The sequence below is a fragment of the Podarcis filfolensis genome (assembly GCF_964270895.1).
Source record: "Podarcis filfolensis genome assembly, chromosome: Z".
Lineage (NCBI taxonomy): Eukaryota > Metazoa > Chordata > Lepidosauria > Squamata > Lacertidae > Podarcis > Podarcis filfolensis.
The window spans coordinates 48,763,205-48,782,900 of NC_139617.1; the positions used below are offsets into that span (position 1 = coordinate 48,763,205).

General features: G+C 48.2%; 2 protein-coding genes across 5 annotated transcripts in view; one reads left to right on the forward strand and one right to left on the reverse strand.

The window, feature by feature from the left end:
• The window catches only part of RABGAP1 (RAB GTPase activating protein 1), a 93,377-nt gene extending 75,074 nt beyond the window's left edge, over positions 1-18,303 (forward strand). For all 3 annotated transcript variants that reach the window (XM_083597240.1, XM_083597241.1, XM_083597242.1), the window contains 11 exons: positions 3,788-3,913; positions 5,409-5,552; positions 8,547-8,588; positions 9,582-9,710; positions 11,361-11,453; positions 12,073-12,183; positions 13,753-13,857; positions 14,343-14,426; positions 14,807-14,878; positions 15,872-16,069; positions 16,357-18,303. In XM_083597240.1, the coding sequence (XP_083453366.1) occupies positions 3,788-3,913; positions 5,409-5,552; positions 8,547-8,588; positions 9,582-9,710; positions 11,361-11,453; positions 12,073-12,183; positions 13,753-13,857; positions 14,343-14,426; positions 14,807-14,878; positions 15,872-16,069; positions 16,357-16,479 (1,227 nt within the window). In that variant the 3' untranslated portion in view covers positions 16,480-18,303. The remainder of the gene's footprint in view (positions 1-3,787; positions 3,914-5,408; positions 5,553-8,546; positions 8,589-9,581; positions 9,711-11,360; positions 11,454-12,072; positions 12,184-13,752; positions 13,858-14,342; positions 14,427-14,806; positions 14,879-15,871; positions 16,070-16,356) is intronic.
• Positions 5,359-19,696, reverse strand: part of STRBP (spermatid perinuclear RNA binding protein) — a 139,537-nt gene continuing 125,199 nt past the window's right edge. Inside the window, exon 17 of one of the 2 annotated variants that reach the window (XM_083597301.1) lies at positions 5,359-6,200. In XM_083597301.1, the coding sequence (XP_083453427.1) occupies positions 6,139-6,200 (62 nt within the window). In that variant the 3' untranslated portion in view covers positions 5,359-6,138. The remainder of the gene's footprint in view (positions 6,201-19,696) is intronic. The other variant, XM_083597300.1, reaches the window with a different exon arrangement.

Here is a 19,696-nt window from a genome sequence, read left to right on the forward strand (position 1 = left end):
GTCTCTTCTAGAGATGTTACAGAACCGAAATTTTTCATTCTTCGTACGTGCTAATAGTGAACTTGGGTGCAGAGTTAGGGCAGATTTGCAGCCCAAATTGAGATAGGGAGAATGCTTGCTGGTGGGGAGGAGCAGCCCAAGGTTTGTAGAAGTAGGAAAAGGAGAAACACACAGCGGGGGGAAAGAAACTTTTAAAATAGTCCAATAAGGACTGAGCATGCTCGTTGGCTGCAGAATCTGGGTGGTAGGTGTCAGGTTCCAGGGAATCCGATTCCCCCTACGGTAGGCTGCCAGGGATGGATATCAAGGAGAGTTCTTACCAAGTCTTTTATTCAATATTCACAGAGAGAGTCTTAGAAAAGCTGCTCCCAGTGAAACCCCACCCCCTCCATCTCTCCCATTATACGCCATCCCTACGTTGGCTGATCTGTGCTTTCTGCCTCTGGGATTTCTGTTCTCCTACTTTCAATGCCCACCGGGTTTGGGTGTGTGTGTCTGGAATGCTTTCTAAATACACTGAGTCTGTCGGCTGCCTCTCCCATGGTGCTGCTGCTTCTTCCTGTTCCTCTCCCAATATTTCCCAGCTTCTCCCTTCTGCAGCCTCTGAGCTGTGACCTCCCTCAACCCACTGTTGTAAATCTCTACTGTCCTCCTCTTCTCTGGAAGGTCCACTATTCCTCCTCCTCTTCTGCCCAGTCCCTGACAGTAGGATGGGCATTCAGGAAATCTGTTGGTGTTTGAATGGAGTATCCTGGCAAAGGGCATGGCTGGCTGGTTGGCACCCTGAGCACAAGCACTCCACAGTGCAGCATTTTGGTACAGGTCCAAGTGTCATAAATCCTGTGCATTTACCAGGAAGATGGGTGGCATGTTCTTTTCCTGCTTTTGTCAGTCGAGGAGTCAAGTCAGGTTACCAGGCTGCTCAGTTCGAAGTCCACCTGGGACCAGCTTGGGCTCTGGGCCACAGGTTTCTTCTGGTGCCTGGCCGGACTGATTTCCACATCTCACCAGTGGCCTCTGACTAAATGAGCTTTGTAGAAAGGCTTAAAGGGAGGCTACAGTCTCTTGCAGGTGTCAGATAAAAGCTGGGGGGAGGGCGGGCTTTGTAGTTTAAGATGACCATCCACTCCCAAGGCTGAATATCTTTTCTTTCCCTCTCTTAACACATCAGAGGTTATGTGGGCCTTTGAGGGGCTAACCGGTCTGTGCGGAGTCCACCACGGGGAAATCTTGGACAGTCTATTCAAAAGGAGTTGTCTGGATGACCCCTTCGGGTACTGGTTGCAAGTTTTCTCTTGTTTCTTGGAAACAGCCAGCTCAGAATACCACCAGGGATGCCTGCCCTGTCTCGCTTCATTTCCCTGGCTGTCCACCCCACTCCAGCAGTTGCTTATGCAGAAGTGCTGAGCATTTTTTGCAGTTACTTCTCTCTGACACCCTTAATTCCCTTTCTGCTGCTAGAAGTTATTTTTAAACCACATTCATGTTGTTGGTTCTCTTTCTCTGCTCTCTCCCCGCTTCCTCAAACTAGCTATCTCTGCTGTCAGTTACTGAATGACATTCTGCAGAACTTCCAGGCCCATTTGTTGTTCTGATCCACAGCAGGCTCCTTTTCATTTTTTTAAAATACCCCCCCCCCAGCAACCCTTCAGCTTATTTGAATGATGGCTGTACCACCATCTTATACTAAATATAAAGAGACTTGGTGTGTCTCTGAAAACCAGACTTCCTGTCAGTTTGAGAGGAAAGTATTTCTCCCCCCCCGCCGCATGACACAAGAAAGTTGTAGAAAGATATTCTGAACACCAGTCATAAGGGTGGTTTTGTTGTAATTGAACAGCATCTCCCAATATTCACTGTGAAAACTTGAGGCCTCGCAGAATAATGAATTTAGCGGTTCTTCGCCTTGCCACAGGCAATGCAGGCATTAGCTGTGCAATTCATAAGAAATGAAGATGAAATTGTGCTTAAATTGGATCTTAGAATTGCTTCTGAGGTTGCTTTTGGAAGATTGTGATGGGTTTTTAAGAGCTTAAATCCCAGTCCGGAGATGTAAGCCTTTGAATTGTGATACCTGCTTGTCTTTAGGAGAGGAAAGCCTGCAGAGCAGCAGAAGCTGAAAATAACATTCAAAATGGGTGGCTTTCCTGGGCCCTGGGATAGAGGTCTTGGACTTCCATGAGTGCACCTCTCAAATGTTCATGAGGTGTGCATGAGCCTTCTGGTGCATTCTTCAAAAGCACCACAAACTCCCTCTTTGCAACAGTTTTATTTCCCCCTCAGTAGGGACACAATTGGCACTGTGATCTAAACCACTGAGCCTTTGGGCTTGCTGATTGGAAAGTCGGCAGTTCAGATCCGCGTCACCGGGCTTTGTCCCAGTTTCTGCCAACCTAGCAGTTTGAAAGCAGGCCAGTGCAAGTAGATAAAATAGGTATCGCTGTGGCAGGAAGGTAAACGGTGTTTCCATGCGCTCTCGCTTCCACCACAGTGTTCCATTGTGCCAGAAGCTGTTTAGTCCTGCCGGCCATATGACCTGGAAAGCTGTCTGTGGACAAATACTGGCTCCCTTGGCTTGAAAGCGAGATGAGTGCCACAACCCCATGGTCACCTTTGACTGGACTTAACTGTCCAGAGATCCTTTACCTTTTTTTTAAAGCTGTTCTCCCCTCAACTTGTAAAAGGCCCAGTTGACGTGGCCCAGAACGTGAACCTTCATTGCTGTGGGAAAACAGGGTGAGTTTTTGAGCAAGGGAAGATGACAGACTTTTCCAGAGCGCCCTTAAGACTGGCATGGTGTGGATAAGGCTACTAGTGGGTTCTAGCCATGATTGCTGTGCTCCACCTTCGCTGTTGGAGGGAGGGTGTCTCCTAATACCAGATGCAGGGCTCTTGCGTTCCTATGAGTAGATATGACACCATCAGTTTACCCCTCATTTTCTGCTGAACTGCTGCTAAACCTTCCCTTGCTGTCATATTCTCACACAACCTGTGGTGGTTTACGGTTCATTGGTGGCAGAAAGAATGAGCAATAATCTCCTGCCTTTTCCTTGTGGGAGTAGAGTAGGGCCACATTCACACCATACATTTAAAGCACACCTTTACCACTTTTAAACGGTCATGGCTTCCTCAAAGTAATTACGGAAGCTGTGGTTTGCTAAAGGTGGTGAGAGTTGTTAGGAGACCCTGCAATCCAGAGCTACAATTCTCAGAGTTCCCTGGGAAGAGGGCTTGATTGTTAAACTATTCTGGGAGCCTTAGCCCTGTGAGAAAAATGGGGGTCTTCTAATAGCTCTTGACACCCCTAACAAACTGCAGCTCCCAGAATGGATGTTTAAAGTGGTATAGTTAGGACTGCCGTGCGTCCAAAATTTCCCAGCAGTGTCTGGGTGGGATAGCTTAAATGTCCAGGAAAAGCCAGACTTGCATGTTGGAAGTGTAGATTTTGGAAATTTTCCTTAAAAGTAGCTCAAAAACTTCCTTTTCTTCCTTTTATTTCTTTTTTTGTGATCTGGCAAAAAAAGTTTAGCAACTTTGAAGAAAAAAAACTCAGCAACTTTTGTGTCTGGATTTTCACTTTTTGAAATATGGCAACCCTTAGGTATAGTGCTTTAAAAATAGGGTGTAATTGTGGCCCACGTTTGGCTGCCTATAAAGTAAGGTGGTTCTCTCAACATACTGGTAGGAAAGACTGAAGGAAGAAGTTAGATTATCATGTTTAGCTCCCCACCCCACACCCCACCCCCTTTTAAAAATGACAGCCGGTTTTGTTCTTTGTCTTTGACAGATGCCTGAAGAACAGGCGTTTAGTGTTCTGGTCAAAATCATGTTTGACTACGGACTCAGGGAGCTTTTCAAACAGAATTTTGAAGATTTGCACTGCAAGTTTTATCAGTTGGAGCGACTCATGCAGGTAAGGGGTGCTGGCTGTCCCCGGAGACCGAGATTTGACAGGGGGCGGGGTTTCATCCGAGAGAGTGATGCTCTTTGCAAGGTGAAGTCCAGAGGTGATGCTCACAGTGGTGGCCTGGGTGAGCGGTGGCCACATGGCCTTTAACTGTGTGACAAGCTGTGCCCCATTCTTCCCTTGGCCATTTTCTTCTTCCCACGACTATCGCATCAGCGTGTGTAGCACAGTGGCAGGGAGAGTGGGGTGGCTCCTGTGATCCTCACTGCTGGACTGCAGCTCCCATCATCCCTGCCTACTGACCATGCTGGGAGTTGGAGTCTAGCAACATCTGGAGTGCAGCACAGCTTCCCCCAGCCCTGGAATAGCATGCCTTTATCCTCTCCCCTTCAATTTCTTTCCTTTTTCTTTTTAAATTGTTGTTCTTCTACCAAGTATACTTGAAGCTTCTTGTGAATTGTTCAAAAGAGCCACACTCTAAATATAGTGTAACATTGAATGAATGAATAAATAAATAAATGCATAACGATAGAAGAGAAGCAGTGGAATTTCTTAATAATAATAATAATAATAATAATAATAATAATAATAATAATATTTGATACGACAACCCAAGAATTCATTAAGTGAAAATGCTTAGTCAGATTTGTATTGTCTGTTAGGCAAAGACCATTGCAGTACTAGTCACCAAAAACAGTAATAAGAATCCAAGAATAAATTAAAATATAGATTGTCAAAATTTAAGATTGCAAAGTTCCTCAATTCATTTAGGTTTAGGTTTTGTAAAAAAGACCCCCTTGGCAGTTGTTTTTGCTGGGGGGGGCGGGGCTGTAATTTTGTTTTTTACTAAAGTTACCCTGTAGGTAACAGACTTGTCTACATTTTGCCAGCAGCCATCCGATTGACCCCTTAGAAAAAGAATTTATTTGCTCCACATCTGAAAGCCGCTGGAGATGCAGCTGGAGTGGGGAAGCACACGCGGGAGGCCGTTGCACAGTTTTGGTGCCACAGTGGAGTAGCCCCCCCCCCACCACGTGTCCACCCACCACATCTCCAGTGATGAAGGAATTTGTGGCAGGGCCTCTGATTAGCACTTTACAGTTTGAGCAGGCTCACATGCCTGAATCCCCGTGTTTCTACAATGCCAGACAAGTGAAAATTTCCTTGCCAGGTCGTTTGCAGTAGCCTTCAGCAGCTGGCTGCCCTTCGGCATCTTGGCATTTCAGCAGGCCATTGGGGTCATGGGTCTTGCCCCTCCCCTGCTGCCACCATTAATGCACCAGAATGGGTGTTTTTTGAAGCCAGTTGCTGCCTAGGGGCATTGATGTCCAGGAGACCTAAACGTTCTAAATTACGTTAATGGGAAACTTAAATGTTCTGTGGTGTATTATGAGTCCGTGGTGTGCTTCCATCTTAAACAGCATCTTGCAGATGAGAAGATGGTTGTGTTGTTTATTTATTGCTATTTGGGGCAAACCTTTGTCTTTTTCTTCTCTTTTAGGAGTACATTCCTGACCTCTACAACCACTTTCTGGACATCAGCCTTGAAGCACACATGTATGCATCCCAATGGTTCCTCACACTGTTCACAGCAAAATTTCCCCTCTATATGGTCTTCCACATCATTGACCTGCTGCTGTGTGAGGTAAGGGCGATCGCCTTTGACAAATTCCAGTAATCCCGGCCCTTCACATGGGTATATTTAGTTATAAACTAAACACAGGAGAGTTTGTAAACAAGCAAAAATAAAAGGGTGGAGAGAAGGAAGGTATATATAAACAGTTTCACAATCATGTTCATTTTCATGGATGTTTTTCTAGCCTTCTGTAGACATGGCATCATGGCAGCTTCCAGCCAGCGCATTAGATGTTAATCTCCCATTTCTTTGAATCCACCTATTGTGTGCCTGTGTGTGATCTGGACATTGAGTCACTGGCAAAGGAGGTCAGCTTTGTCCCCCTTAATCTCTGAATGGCTGTGTGCAAGAAGCTGGTGCTGGAGGAAGGAAATGATTCAGCAGCTTCAAGAAAGTTTTGGGCATAAGCGACTGGGTTAAGTTATGGGCAGAATGTGGTGCCAAGAAGAGCTTGCTAAAAGCTTGCTTTTATTGTTGCTTATAGTCCTCAGGTGGCGCAATGGGTCAGTCATTCTCACTGTTAACCGGAAGGTTGGTGGTTTGAGCCCACCCAGGGACGGCTGTGGGCAAGACTCCTGCCTTGCAGGGGGTTGGACTAGATGACCCTGAGGGGTCCCTTCCATCTCTTTGATTCTATTACCATCATGGTTGTATTAGCTGCAGAAAAGAATATACATGCTAATACAATATTTAAAGAAATGACATCAACCAAAATATAATGTTACATTAAAATATATAGTAAAAATAAATAAGGTAAAAAAAAATATACAAAAGGTTAAAATAATGCATTAAAATCACCTCCATTTCTAAATGCTGCAACACAGCAATAAGAGTGCTGAGGACTGCTATGCTGTTGACAAACATGCTTGATGGTAGAAAAGTCTTTTTATTTTGAGGCAATTTTTCACCTTGCTCTTTGGCCATAAAGAGGTCCCAAGGAAACTCACAATTCATATAAAAAAACAGAGCCCTCCCTGCCATTAGGCTTACATTATAAAAGGACACAACACACAAGGAAGATGCACTGCAAGGGAGGAGGAAATAAGCATGCTTAGGTTAGATGTCTTAGTTACTTGGGAGAAGAGACCCACAGCTGGTGAGGTGCGTTTTCCCTGTGGGACCCATGGCCAATTGCTTGGGTAAGGTGTTTCCATGCCACTTTCTAGTACGTGCTGTTCTTGTTTGAGTTCATTGTTGTCATAATGTGCTAGGAATATCCATAAAGCTGGGGAGAGATTTCAGCTCAGTTGCATCTCCAGTTACAGCGATGGGAGAGATCTTGGCTTGAGAGCCACTGCCAGCCTGGGTAGACGATGCCAGTCTATATGTCACGGGAGAGGATGCCTTTGTGGACTGCCTGCTGGCCTACAGAGAGAGCAAACTGCTATCCCTGGCTTTGTGCTACTACACCCAACCCAGGGACCGTTGCTCATTCCACCCCCAACAAACCACAGTCTGTAAGCCAAGAGCAAACCTTGCCTGCAGATTGTGGTTCCTTAGCAGTGAAACAACACCTAGCCCATGGTTTGGACATAGTGCTGAAGCCAGAGATCATGGTTTGTTTCTTCCTGGTGCTATTGGGAAGGAGCAGAGTGAGCAAGAGAAACAAAGCAGTTCCGTGGAAAACGCTTATCTGGGGTGTGTCACAGTGTGTGAACGAGGGACATAGTCTGACCTGGTCTTAAGGCAGCTGGGTATTAATCACCATTCTGCATTTGGCAGAAACACTTTTGGCAGTGGGACTTCTGATTGTTTTGGGATTCCGATGGTGTGGAACTCTGGTGAGGAATTGTTTCCCCTCCTTTTCTGATTTAAATATTTGAAAGTCACTGGCAATTCATGCTGCCCCCTGCCCAGTTCCATTTGGGGCACCTTCTTAGGGACCAGCCTGCCATGCCAGGAGAAGGGGTTGTGCTTGACTCCAGCTCCTGTCAGGCCCAGCCTGCAGGGCTTTTGGCCGGGGATGAAGGGAGTTGCAGTGCAGCAGCATCTGGGGGGCATTGTAAGGGTGGGCCCTGCTCTAGACTATTTGGCCATGTTTGGAGGGCTCCTCTGGATTCCCTTCCCTAAACAACCACCGGATTGTGCAAGGGGCTTCCGTGGGGGCTGAATGCTTAGACCTGGAAGGAGAATTTAAAAGTGGAATTCAACGCAGTGCAGTGTTCTTGTTCAAGAGATTTAGAGGGTTCCTCCAAACCTTGCAGCAACATTGACGAAACATGTCTGAATCACACTTGTGAGGGAGCACATTTTAGCCAGGCAGCAGCAGCAGTGGTGGTGGCAATGGCTTCCTGGGAGGCAGTTTTAATAATTTGTTTACTCGCTTGCTAATTAGCAACATTCATTAATTCTCAGTGGACTTTCCCCCTCGGAAAATGGCACAGTTCTGCTGTGCCCCCTTTTACTGAGAGATCGTTCTGTTCCTTTCCCAGCTGGGGTCTGTGCTCCTCGGGGTGTGTGTGTGTGTGTGATGGGGCGGAGAGTGGTGCACCCTGCTGAAAATCGCAGCTATCAGCTCTGTTCTGGCCTGTCTCTTCTGAGCTGCCAGAGGAACTGTCTGCCCATTTTCAGCTTTTCCTTTTCAACCATGAAGGATAGGAACCCTTTCCTGAAATCAAAGCAGTTCAGGTGGAGGCTGCATCCCATGATCTAGTTGTGCAAATGTCTAGGCACTCGTCTTTCTCTCTTCTCTGCCCACAATTACAAGAAAAATATATGCAGACCTGCTGGTGGAGCTTGTGTTCTAGGAACCTGTACAGCAGCAATGAGCTGTTGAGTCTTCTGGGTACATTTATCTTACGTCCTCACCCCCTGCAGTAAGATGACGCTTAGTAGAGGATATCAAGGCTTTGGAGCAGAGAGAAAGACCTGTCTGTTTAACAGACTATAAATCAGGATGGGTTCTGGGGCTGATAGTTCTCGTCCAGGAGAGACTTGGCAGAGACTGCTCCGAATGTTGGTTTTGTCTCTCACTACTTGCTTTTCTTGTTTTTTCCCCTGCAGGGCATCAGTGTTATATTCAATGTCGCCCTTGGGTTGTTAAAAGTGAGTATCCAGCCCCTCTGTTCTGCTTCACACGATTTGTGCCGAAAGCTCTGCAGTGAACGTCTGCACTGTAGAAATCCTTAAGCCTGCAAAATTATCTTGCAGTTTTTAAAAGCAGGGTCTAAAAGAAAGAACTTGGCAAGAGAATGACTAGTGGGTGCTGGCTCCAGTGGAGTGAGTTTTACAATGGGGCTCTTGCTGAACACCTTGGGGCTCTTGTACATCTCTCTCCCCACACATGGGGCCATGTTTTCAACGTAGAAAAAAGCGCTGGGCTAAATAGTCATTATTGTTTTAAAAGAAAAAACGAAGGAAGGAAGGAGGCGGGATCCAATAACTCCCCACTGGTAGTCGGGACAGACTGAGCATCCTTCCCTCCTGCCCACCTTGGACGGGAGTGTCTGTCTCCCTTTGTCTTCCCTGGGGTGGGGAAGGATGAACCGTACTTTGCTAGGAAGGACCTAGCAGAATGAGGCTTTCCTCCCACTCAGTGCCTGCATTTTGCCACTAGCGTGGGTGGATAGGGAAAGCAGGGAGGCTGCTCTTGCTTCAGAACTTCCTGCCATTGTCAAAACTTTCAGTTTTAAACTGTCTGCGACAATCCAGATATCCTGTCCCTTAACCTTACTAGCCTTCCCTCCATCCTGTCTCCCATCACAAAGGACTCCTGCCCCACAGCAGCTGCACCAAGGTGCTGCCCTCAGGGTGCATGGGACCGCAAACTTCACTGGCCCCAGCCAGCAGGGGGCGGGGTTGTGATCTGGCACTGGGTTGCAGACAGCCACACAGGAAAACAGGAATGTGTTGTATTGTGTTGTGTTGTGTTGTGGGGGTTTTGTGTTTTGTTTTCAATAAAGCGGAGTTAAATATCATTTCCAAGTTCTTCCCTAAGGAAGAAATGAAGCTACTTTTGCCACCACTTTTCTTGGTTACAGGATGTGGGTGCCACACAATTTCATATTCCAGAAACCCCTTTTCTCTGCACTTTCTCAGACAACTAGGGACGACTTGCTGCTGACTGACTTCGAGGGTGCTCTGAAGTTTTTCCGCGTGCAGCTGCCCAAGCGATATCGCTCTGAGGAGAATGCCAAAAGGCTGATGGAGTTGGCTTGCAGCATGAAGGTATGTGAGTGGAACCAGCTGGCCCTTGCGGGGTTGCATTTAAGTGGAGCCTTGCTATGAAATACTCAGGGGGGTGGGAGGGTGAATATGCCCCTCATGCACTGCCAGCAGCGATGCCTCCTGTTCTGGTTGTGACTGGAGACTTTCCAGACAGTTAAGTAGCAGCTGTAAAGTGGAGGGAGGAAGACAGCTCACGCGACTTGCGCTGCCAGAGGGAGCCTTGGTGGAGCTTCTGCATCAGTGCCAGTAGAGGGAGCAAGAGGACAAGTTTTGTGCCGCTCCAACATCCCTTAACAAAACTGTTGGCATCCTTCCTGGGCAGCCTCTGGCACCAGCCTGGGCTCCCCAGATGTTCTGGACTGGGGCTGATGGGAGCTGTAGTCCAGAACATCTAGAGGAGCCCCAGGCTGGTCTGGAGGCTGATGATGAGGGGGAGAAGGTGGTGGTTTTGCAAATCGTGCTCCCCATCCCCTTCTGATTGACAGTCTTGCCTGTTGTTGTCCTTTCCGTTCATCTCTCACAGTGATAACTGCCTTTTTGTAGGGCGAGCTGATTGGCCTTTCAGCCAGCCTCAAAATAAACCTTACTGCATTGGGATGGGGGACAGGTGGGAGCCCCAGGTTTGCTAGCTGGCCTGCCCGTTCACAGGGATAAGAGGTTGGAGTGTGTTTGCTTCGCTTTTCCCTTTCCCTTCCTGCATTTACTTCCCACCTTTTCTCCATGAATGTCAAGGTGGCATATGTGGCTCCTCTCCATCTCATTTAATCCCCAAAACAACATTTCTGTGAGGTTGGCTAGGCTGAGAGGAGTGACTGGCCCAGGCCCACGGCCGAGTGGGGTTTGAACCCTGGTTAAACACTCTGCTACACCACACTGTTTGTTTGCGTAGCAAATATACTGCTTAATACAAATAGCAACAAAATAAATCCAAGGCTTTAGATTTGTGTGATAACATTTCAGCAGTTAGAAAAGCAGGGCACTGGGTAGTGTGTTTTCTTAAGTGTCAGGGAATGTTTAAAAACTGCCAGATTGCATAAAAGAGGGGGTCTCCTGAAAGTCTGTGCCGCAATAGATATGGACTTAGCACAAGTTAAAATGTACAGGCTAAATAAATGCTACCTGAGCCCCACTCCCAGCCTGAAGCCCCCTCCTTATTGAGAAGCCAACCAGGATATGTTCCAGCTCTTGCTTGAGATGAAAACATGAAAGATTGTTCTGGGGGAAATGGCTATGTTTGTGATGCAATGGAGAGGGAAGAGGAGACCTTCTCCATGGAGCTTGGATCAGTGTGTGTGTGTGTGTGACATTTGCTGAAGATGCTTTGAGGCGCTCTAAGGGTTATGTGATCGGGGCACTGTCCTTCTGAAGTCACAGTCTCTGTCCCTCTCCCGACATGCACAACTCCTCCACACATGTACTGATGAGAATTCATTTATCCTCCCTACTGTGTCCAGTGACAAACTCTGTAAATTGGAAGGGTGCCTAACTGTAAGCTTCCTAAGCAAGAGACTCCCAGCCAAATCAATCATCAGAGTTCCGTTTTGTTTTTATAAGAAGGCTCCAGCGGATATCTTGAGTTAAAAGAAGCAAAAGCACAGCTTCTCCACATGTCTTGACTGAGATGCTCTTGATTCTCTCCCCCACCCCTAGATTAGCCAAAAGAAGCTGAAGAAATATGAACGGGAGTACCATGCCATGAGAGAGCAGCAGGCTCAGCAGGAAGACCCGATAGAAAGATTTGAGGTAATTTATGTTATTCTGTCATGTTGGAGGCCAGCCTTGCACCAGATAACCACACATGTCTCAGTGTTGTTTTGTGTAGGGACCACAGAGCAGGGATGGTCTCAGGCAGTCCTTTCTGAGAAGGCAAATCCATAACCAGGGGCACTGGAACCGGTACCACTTAAAAAGTCCTGCCCCTGCTGGATATATGCAGCATTTAATTCCAGCCTTGTAATTCAGTCTGTAAAAGTCAGTCTCCTTTCTGCTTACACACCCCATGTCTTTGTTGGTGGGCAAGCTGTTGGTGGCCTCCATAAATAAGACATAAGTAAGCTCCTTAGCCCCCTATTTGCAATGCCAAGTTCCAGGCAGCCACAATGAATGTTTAATTGCAGGGTTTAGGGTGGAGGAGACCCTCTGGGGTGCCCACTCTGGGGGCAGTTGCTTTGGGGGCACCAAGAGGCTGGGGCTACTGCCTTGAAAATAAGGAAGCATCTTGTGGAGCACGGCCCCTCAGCCCTTGGGTGAAGCATTGGTAGCCTTCTAGGAACTTAATCCAGTGTCTTCTGAGGTGGGGTCACTTAATGAGTCATTGATTCAGGAACTTGCTCTCTTTTGACTCTTTTTTGCCTCGATCCAGCGAGACAACCGGCGCCTGCAGGAAGCAAACATGAGGCTGGAGCAGGAGAATGATGACCTGGCCCACGAGCTGGTGACAAGCAAGATCGCCCTGAGGAAGGACTTGGACAATGTAAGAGCCAGAGGCCTTGCCTGGCCATTCGCTGCCTTTCGGTCTGTTTGGCCGCCGTTCTCTCTCGGTGCTCCTGAGGACAGAGCCCGTCTTTTGTGAAGGGCTGTAGCCCTGCGGCAGAGCATCTGCTTTCCATGCAGAAGGTCCTGGGTTCAACTCCTGGTGTCCCTCAGATAGGGATTTGGCTTAAGGCAGCTTCCTAGGTTTGAGAATCCATTCCCTACCTCCAACCTTCTCAGCCCAGTTGACTTGAGAGCAGAGCCCCATGGCCAACATAAACTGGCTTTATCCCTAGTCACTTGCGCCTGAGTGTCCTGGGGAGGGTTGCTGTGTGACAAAACAGTTGTGAGAGCTGGGTACGTTTAGCCTGTAGAAGACAGAGATGTGATAGGTAAAGGTAAAAGTGACAGGATAACATGGAGGTCCCATGGAAGATGGAGGAGGCTTGTTCTCTCCTGCTCTGAAGGTGGGACCCGAACCACTGGATTGAAATGACAAGAAAGGAGATTCTGACCACGTTGTGTTAGCATAGGCAATACGGCCATGTTTGCTGTGGCTGATGGGAATCGTAGCAGCTGAAGACTTCTGGGCACCTGGTTGGGGAAGCCTTCTCTGATGAGGCAAAGCATTTCCTTTTTTGCAACTATCCAGGCTTCCTTCTTTTCTTTTTACTTTCTACCAGTTTGGCATCTTACTTTCTACCAGTCTTTGGATCCTGCCCAGCCTTTCCTGTGCCTTATCACAAATAGCCATGCACTCTTTATTGGGTCATGTAAAATGGCACCAGTCGACTTGGTTTAGCCAGGTTGTCATGTTAGGACAAGGCAGGAACGTTCCCAAAACAGTGACAGTGGATAAGTCTGCCCTCCTTTCAGAGAGCAGTTGACTCAGGAAGAAACTGGGAAGATTTGTTCTGTGCAGCTTCTCCTAGCCAGCCTGTTTCTTCTGGCACTTAGTGATTTCAAAAGATCTCTGAACCTCTCTGTATTCACATAATCCCAGAACATTGTGTGGGAGGAGGAAACAAATGAAGGTTACCTGGCAGGTGAAAACACTGGAGGGGTGGATGTGCACGATGGATCCCTTCTCAGTGTCACTACCCTGTCCCTGGGAGGTCCTCATCTTGGAAAATAGCAGGAGAGCAGATGTTGGAACTGACACTTGCTGTGCTTGTAAAGCAAGCAAGCTTTCTGCTTCTCCTTTTGTCTGGATTCCCAGTTGAAAAGGCAGTGCCTTCAGCACAAACCCTTGTTTCAGTATCGGTGGGGTGTCAGCTTACATGCCCCCCACCCCGGCCTCTCCCTTTTGTATATGGAGTGGGTTTGCTGCTTTCTGAATGGTCTCATATATTACCAAGTCTTTATTCTAAATTTAATGTGCAAGACCCAGCCTCAAATCTCAAGTGCCTGCCCATGTATACACCCACTTCTTCACAACTGTTTATTTGCTGTTTGCAGAATTGCTGCTTTCTGCTAGGAATGTTTTTGTGTGTGTGTGTTGTTGTTTTTTTAAATGACCGGAGATGGACTCTGTGACATTTTGGCTCTCCCATGTTTGGCTTTCCCACAGGCAGAGGAGAAGGCGGATGCCTTGAACAAGGAGCTGCTGATGACCAAGCAAAAGCTGATAGATGCTGAAGATGAAAAGAGGCGGCTGGAGGAGGAGTCGGCTCAGGTTTGGGCCATGGGGCAAGGAGGTGGGGATGGTTAGGCTGCTCTCCCTCCTCTCCGCCAGTGGGAGGGAGAGCAGGCACAGCAAGGGCAGAACCACTGGTTCTAAAGTCTGGCAGCCTCTCCGGGTGGTTTTTCTGTGGTTCTGCCCTTGCCAAACCCAGCTGGATTCCAGATACCTGGGGGGAGAGAAAGGTCTTGTGCCAGAAAGACATTTAGAGCAGGCACTGTGCAAGTCTCTTTCAGGAAAGGGTTCTAGAGTTTTTCAGGGCACCACCACCAAAAAGGCCTGTCCCTTGGTGCTGCCATCCCCTCCCCAAGCATATTCAGAAGGAGGGCCCATGTGGGAGATCTTCAGGCTTGGGGGTGGGTGGGGAAGGTACATACAACTCAGATGTGAAAAGTTGCTATGCATCTTTGCTTGGAAGCAGAATGAGAGCTGTTTGCTTTTTTGCCTAGCCCTGATCCCTCCTGGTCTTTCTTTTGCAGCTGAAGGAGATGTGTCGCCGGGAACTGGACAAGGCGGAGTCAGAGATCAAGAAGAACAGTTCCATCATTGGAGACTACAAGCAGGTGAATGCAGGGCGTCTTCCAGGTTGCTGGCTGCAAGGGGAAGCCTTCTGCCTTGATGCAAACGGATGCAGCTCTCAAGACGGCCTCATGAAGGCTGCTCCACCCTGATGCCCTCCAGGGGGTGATGGACTTCAGCTGAGGCTGATGGGAGTTGTATTCCATCTAGATCAGGGGGTTGGAACATCCTTGTGCATGAGCAGAAGAGGAGAGGCCACAGTGGGTAGATGGAATCTCTCGGCAAAGGCTGTGCGTATCGCTTCCTATCTGTCTTTTGGACAAGTCCTAGCCATGGCTTCCTCGAGGCCTCTAGCTGGCCATTTGGGAAGCCAGGACCAAGGACTTGAATGGGCTCAGCTGAAGTTCTTTCTCTGTTTTGGTAGATCTGCTCCCAACTGAGCGAGAGACTGGAGAAGCAGCAGACAGCAAATAAAGCTGAGATTGAGAAGATTCGGGTAAGGAGCGCCTCTGCCAGGGCATTGGTTGGGTTTAGCACTAGGCTGAAGGCAGCTTGAATCCCTTGGAGGACATGTGGTGCTCAGGTCCTGCTTTCAGACTTGGTATTTGGGCATCTGGTTGCTGAGCCATATGGGGTCCTTGGCCTGATCCAGGCTGCTACAGGCTCTTTTGGCATCCTCTTGAAACAACCCCTGTGCCATTTTAGGATTGGGCCATTTCTGGGATTCCTCCTTAAAAGCGTAATAATGTGTTGGAGGTCACCCCTGTTGCTTTTCAATGGTGTTCATCCTGATATGAAAAGGGTGACTCTGAAGCCTCTCATCTCCCTGGGGACCTTCTGACTCTGGATGCCTACCCCTCTTTGAATGTGCGAGCAATTTGGAGCTTGAATTACGTATTGCAGTTGTATCCTGCCTTTCCTCCCACGAGCTCAAGGCAGCATACACTGTTCTCTCTCCCACACCCTGAACTTTTATCCTCACAACATCCCTTTGAGGTAGTTTCAGCTGAGAGGCAGTGACTACTAACCCATGGTAGCCTCAGTTAGCTTCATGGGTGCACGGCGATTTAGACTAGGGTCTAGCCTGACACTCTAACCCCCACAACCATACCAGCCATATGGGAATCAAGGTGTGTTTGTGTGTGTGATGGAATAGTTCTTGGACTGGGGAAACTGCACTGGCATCTGGAGCGGCTTTCCTCTCCCACAGGCAGAAATTTACCCCTTCCCAGTTGAGTCATTCCAGAAGCAGAAAAGTTAGAAAGTCCCATGATCATTAAGTTTAAAGCTGCATCAGTTTGGTGTCCATATCAGCTGTCGGCTACTAAAGGTTGCCTCTGGGCAAAACTGCTGCTTTGGACCCAGGCTCCTGCCGCTAGCTTTGGGGGGCAAATTATGGGCGTGCCAGGGGCAGGTTGGCACACAGGCTGCAGTGGGAACCCTGCCCCTGTGGGTGGGGAAGCTCACGGCCTGATCTCCTTGGCTTCAGCAAAAGGTTGACGACTGTGAGCGCTGCCGGGAGTTCTTCAACAAGGAGGGGCGTGTGAAGGTGGCCAGCGTTGCCCGGGAGGGCTCTGAGGAGGACACGGATGAGGAGAAGGAGGCGCTGAAGAACCAGCTGCGGGAGATGGAGCTGGAGCTCGCCCAGACCAAGCTGCAGCTGGTGGAGGCAGAGTGTAAAATCCAGGTAGGTCACACTGGGGGCAGTGGGAATGGGGTGATGCACCAAGCCAGTGTCCCTGCCTTCCTATAAGGGTTTGTAGGCTATGTCCAAAATGAAATCCCCATTCTTAAGCTGGAAACTCCCAAGTTCTTCTCTTAAAAAATGGTTTCTGGAAACAAGATGACGTAGAGTTGGAGTGAATTTTGTACCCCCCGCTTAGGTTTGTTCAAGTGAGGTTGGGGAGGGGGTGGGGGTGGTTGTGTGCACGGAAATTGGGAGTTATGTGACTCTCCTTTCCTGTTGCCTTCCAGGATCTGGAGCATGACTTGGGGCAGGCGCTGAATGAGGTGCAGGCCTCCCGGAAGACCTGGTTCAACCGAACACTGAGCTCCATAAAGACAGTGACAGGCGTTCAAGGGAAAGAGACGTGCTGAAGGGGTGGCCTCCTCCCGCGGCCCACGTTCCCCCTTGGGACACCTTCTGCCTTCCGTTGCTGCCTCGGCCAGTTGCCGATGCTGCTGCCATGTGGGAGAGAGAGGACCAGAATGTACATAGACTCTAGAAACACACAGCGCATGTTGGGGCTTTCCGCAGGTCAGTGGCCCAAGCTCTCTGCGAGGCTACCGCTGCGAGGCTCAGCGCAGGATCTTCATACTACTGATTATTTAACCAGGGGGTGTAGCTGTAGACTGGAAGCTCTTTTCAGAGGGGCAGAGAGGGGGACACACACACAAAAACACTCCATTCTACAGTCTGGCTGGAGGCATTTCGCAGGCCCAGGTACGAGAATTTACCAAAACCTCGGACTTACTAAGTTTACAGATACAAGAACTTCTTTTTTTTTACAGTTATAACTCTTTAAAAGAACAAAAGGGAAAAAATACTATTTCCAAGAAGTTACTCCAGTGCCAGAGACCAGACCCCCCCCCCCCCGCCTGAGTTAGTGGGGGAAGAAGCATTTGCATGGTTACCTTTTGGAGCAGGTTCGCCCCCCCCCCCGCAAGTGTGTGAACACACCTCCCTGTGTCTCTCCTTTGTCCACCATTTAGTTATTGTGTCACTAATCAATTCTATGCAAGTGGGTTGGAGGAGGGGGAGTGTCATCATTGTCTTTTCAAAGTACCTGTCGCTGTTGGAGTCCTCCTTGTCTCCGAGCTATTTAACTTCTAGCGTGGTCCGTTCCACACGTGGTTCATCTCCCAGAGCCATATATAACACATACCTGTATCATTTCAGTGGGCAGGACCTCTGGACTGAGTTAAGCTAAACTTGGGCCTAATGAAGTCTGCGAGGCTTTTAACTCGCTCCTAACTTTGTCTCGTTGACTTGGGTGGAATCTTCAGATGCTACTTAGCTTAGCTTGGATCCAGCCCATTTGTGAACCAGAAGCTTCGTCCTTTTAACTTAACAAGCATTAAGTCTGTCTGTTTAGCCAGCCTCCCTCGCACTTTCTGGAGAGCTGCTCTGCCTCTGCGGGAGCTATTATCCTTTATCCTTTATGGTTTTGCACATGGATGGGAAGAGGGCAACGCAAAATAGAGGGGTGGGGAGGGAAGGAGGGATCACTGCACTGGCTGCGCTGTTGCTGTGTGCAATGTTTCGCCATCTTTGCATGGGCCTCTCCCAGGCAGAGGCGATTCGTGGCTCCGATGGCCGGCTGGGTTTTCCTTGTTCGTGTGCACCATTCCCACTGCCACCATCCCTTCCCTTTCCCTCCACACTTCCTGTAACTACACCGGTAGGTCCTAGGTCTGCTTGGATTTCTGAGCGCTTAGACTACCCCAAAACGTCTCACCAGAAAAGCTGTAGAATGGAGGTTTTGCACCTTTGTAATTTCTTCTTTTTTAATTTATACTGGTTTGTGCTACGCTGAAATGAAATAGCTATTGTATCAGCGGATAAACTTTTCTTGTGTGCAGCGTGTTTTGAGTATAAGCTGGTTACAATAAGAGGCACTGGTTTGTATATAAAGATAATTTGTATTTCTACGTTATTATTTTTTTTTGTTGTTGACCAGACTAATGCTAGCTAATGCAGCCTGAGACTACCAGAGGCAAAAAGACCTTGCGGTGCCCAGGAGTTCATAATTTCTCTTCCCCTTAAAACTGTGTACATGAATATCTCGTATTGTTTTAATAATACCAAAAAATAACTGTAACTCCATCATTAATAGATGTGTGGACATTGTAGTAGAAGAGTAGTTTGCAGAGTATAGATCTTTGAATTGATATATAAACTAGTAAAATTGTATTACTATTTGCTTGTTGTCTTTCACTTTTAATGGAAATGTCATCTGCTCAATTTGTCTCTGCTGGGGCAGTAAGAAAGTTAAGAAAAGGTTGGGGCATTAGGAAGCAGCCTTCTACGCTCAGAGCAGCAGCACTCCAGCGTTTCAGACAAGAGCACTTTCCTGTGCTTTACGTGTAGGGATTGAGCCCAGCGCCTTCTGCACACAAAGGAGGTGCTCTGCTGCTGAGCTTTGGCGTTCTTGGTTCCTGGAACCCACCCTCTCCAGCGTCCCAGCTGTGCTCTGATGTGGGAAGAACATCACTCACAGGAAACACATCCATTAAAAGCCCCCCTGCACTGACCCACAGCACTTCGCTTGCACGGAAGCTCCCTCCTTGTTTCACATAGGAAGCCCTGCTGGATGGGGCCATGGGCTGTGTGTGTGTGTGTGTGAGAGAGAGAGAGATAGCGTGTCTGTGTGCCTAAGCCTAAAATGGCCTCAGGCACTTGGCATGGGCAGCACCTTTGAGCACCTGTGCTAAAAGTTCCCACTTTCCTTAGCCCTGGGAAACACACTTTTGGATACATGGCTTGCTGTGTCTGGAAGCCTTGGGGTGGGCAGGCACGTGTTTTCCATTTAGTTATTGACTAAAAGAACATTGGTTAAAATGTTCTCCAGCGCTGCTTGGCCTACAGGACACAGCACTGTTCTCCTCTCCCTTCATCCTCACCTAGACGGTGGCTCTGCTGAAGGTCTGGTGACTGCATCAGAATTTAGCTGGCGAGCTTTGTAGCTGAGCGAGCACTTGAAACTCTGCACTTTAATCCTTGGTTACAATTTGAACCCATTTCAGAGAGGATGACCGCTAAGAGAGTCACTTGGGAAGTTCAGCTGCTGAATGTTTACCCTGACAAGTGGGGAACTTCACAAGACATCTCTGAGCACCATTATGGATATATTACAGGAAATTGCTAATTGTCATCTGTTAACTTATCAGCCTGTTGATCCATAGCAGGGGTGGCCAACTCCCAAGGGACTGTGATATACTTACAGAATTGAAAACGGGGGTTCAGGTCAAAATTGTTGACCTTTTTTGGGAAAGGAAAGCCCCCTTTTTGGGGAGTACAGGGAAATGTTATTGAGCTTTTTTAGGGAGGAGGAAAGCCCCCATTTTTTGGGGGGGGGGACGACAGTCACTCAACAACAGTTCACTGGGGAAACAAAGACCCTCACTGAGTAAACTCCGCCTTCCATTCTGCAGCTCAACAATGGTAGGCAGGGTGAGGGGGCGGGGCCAGATTCTATTTTCCAAACGCTAAGGGAAGGGACCCAGCGATCGACCATGATCTACCAAAACCTCCCGGGGATCCACCAGTGGATTGCGATCAACCTGTTGGGCATCCCTGGTCTATAGGACTGCA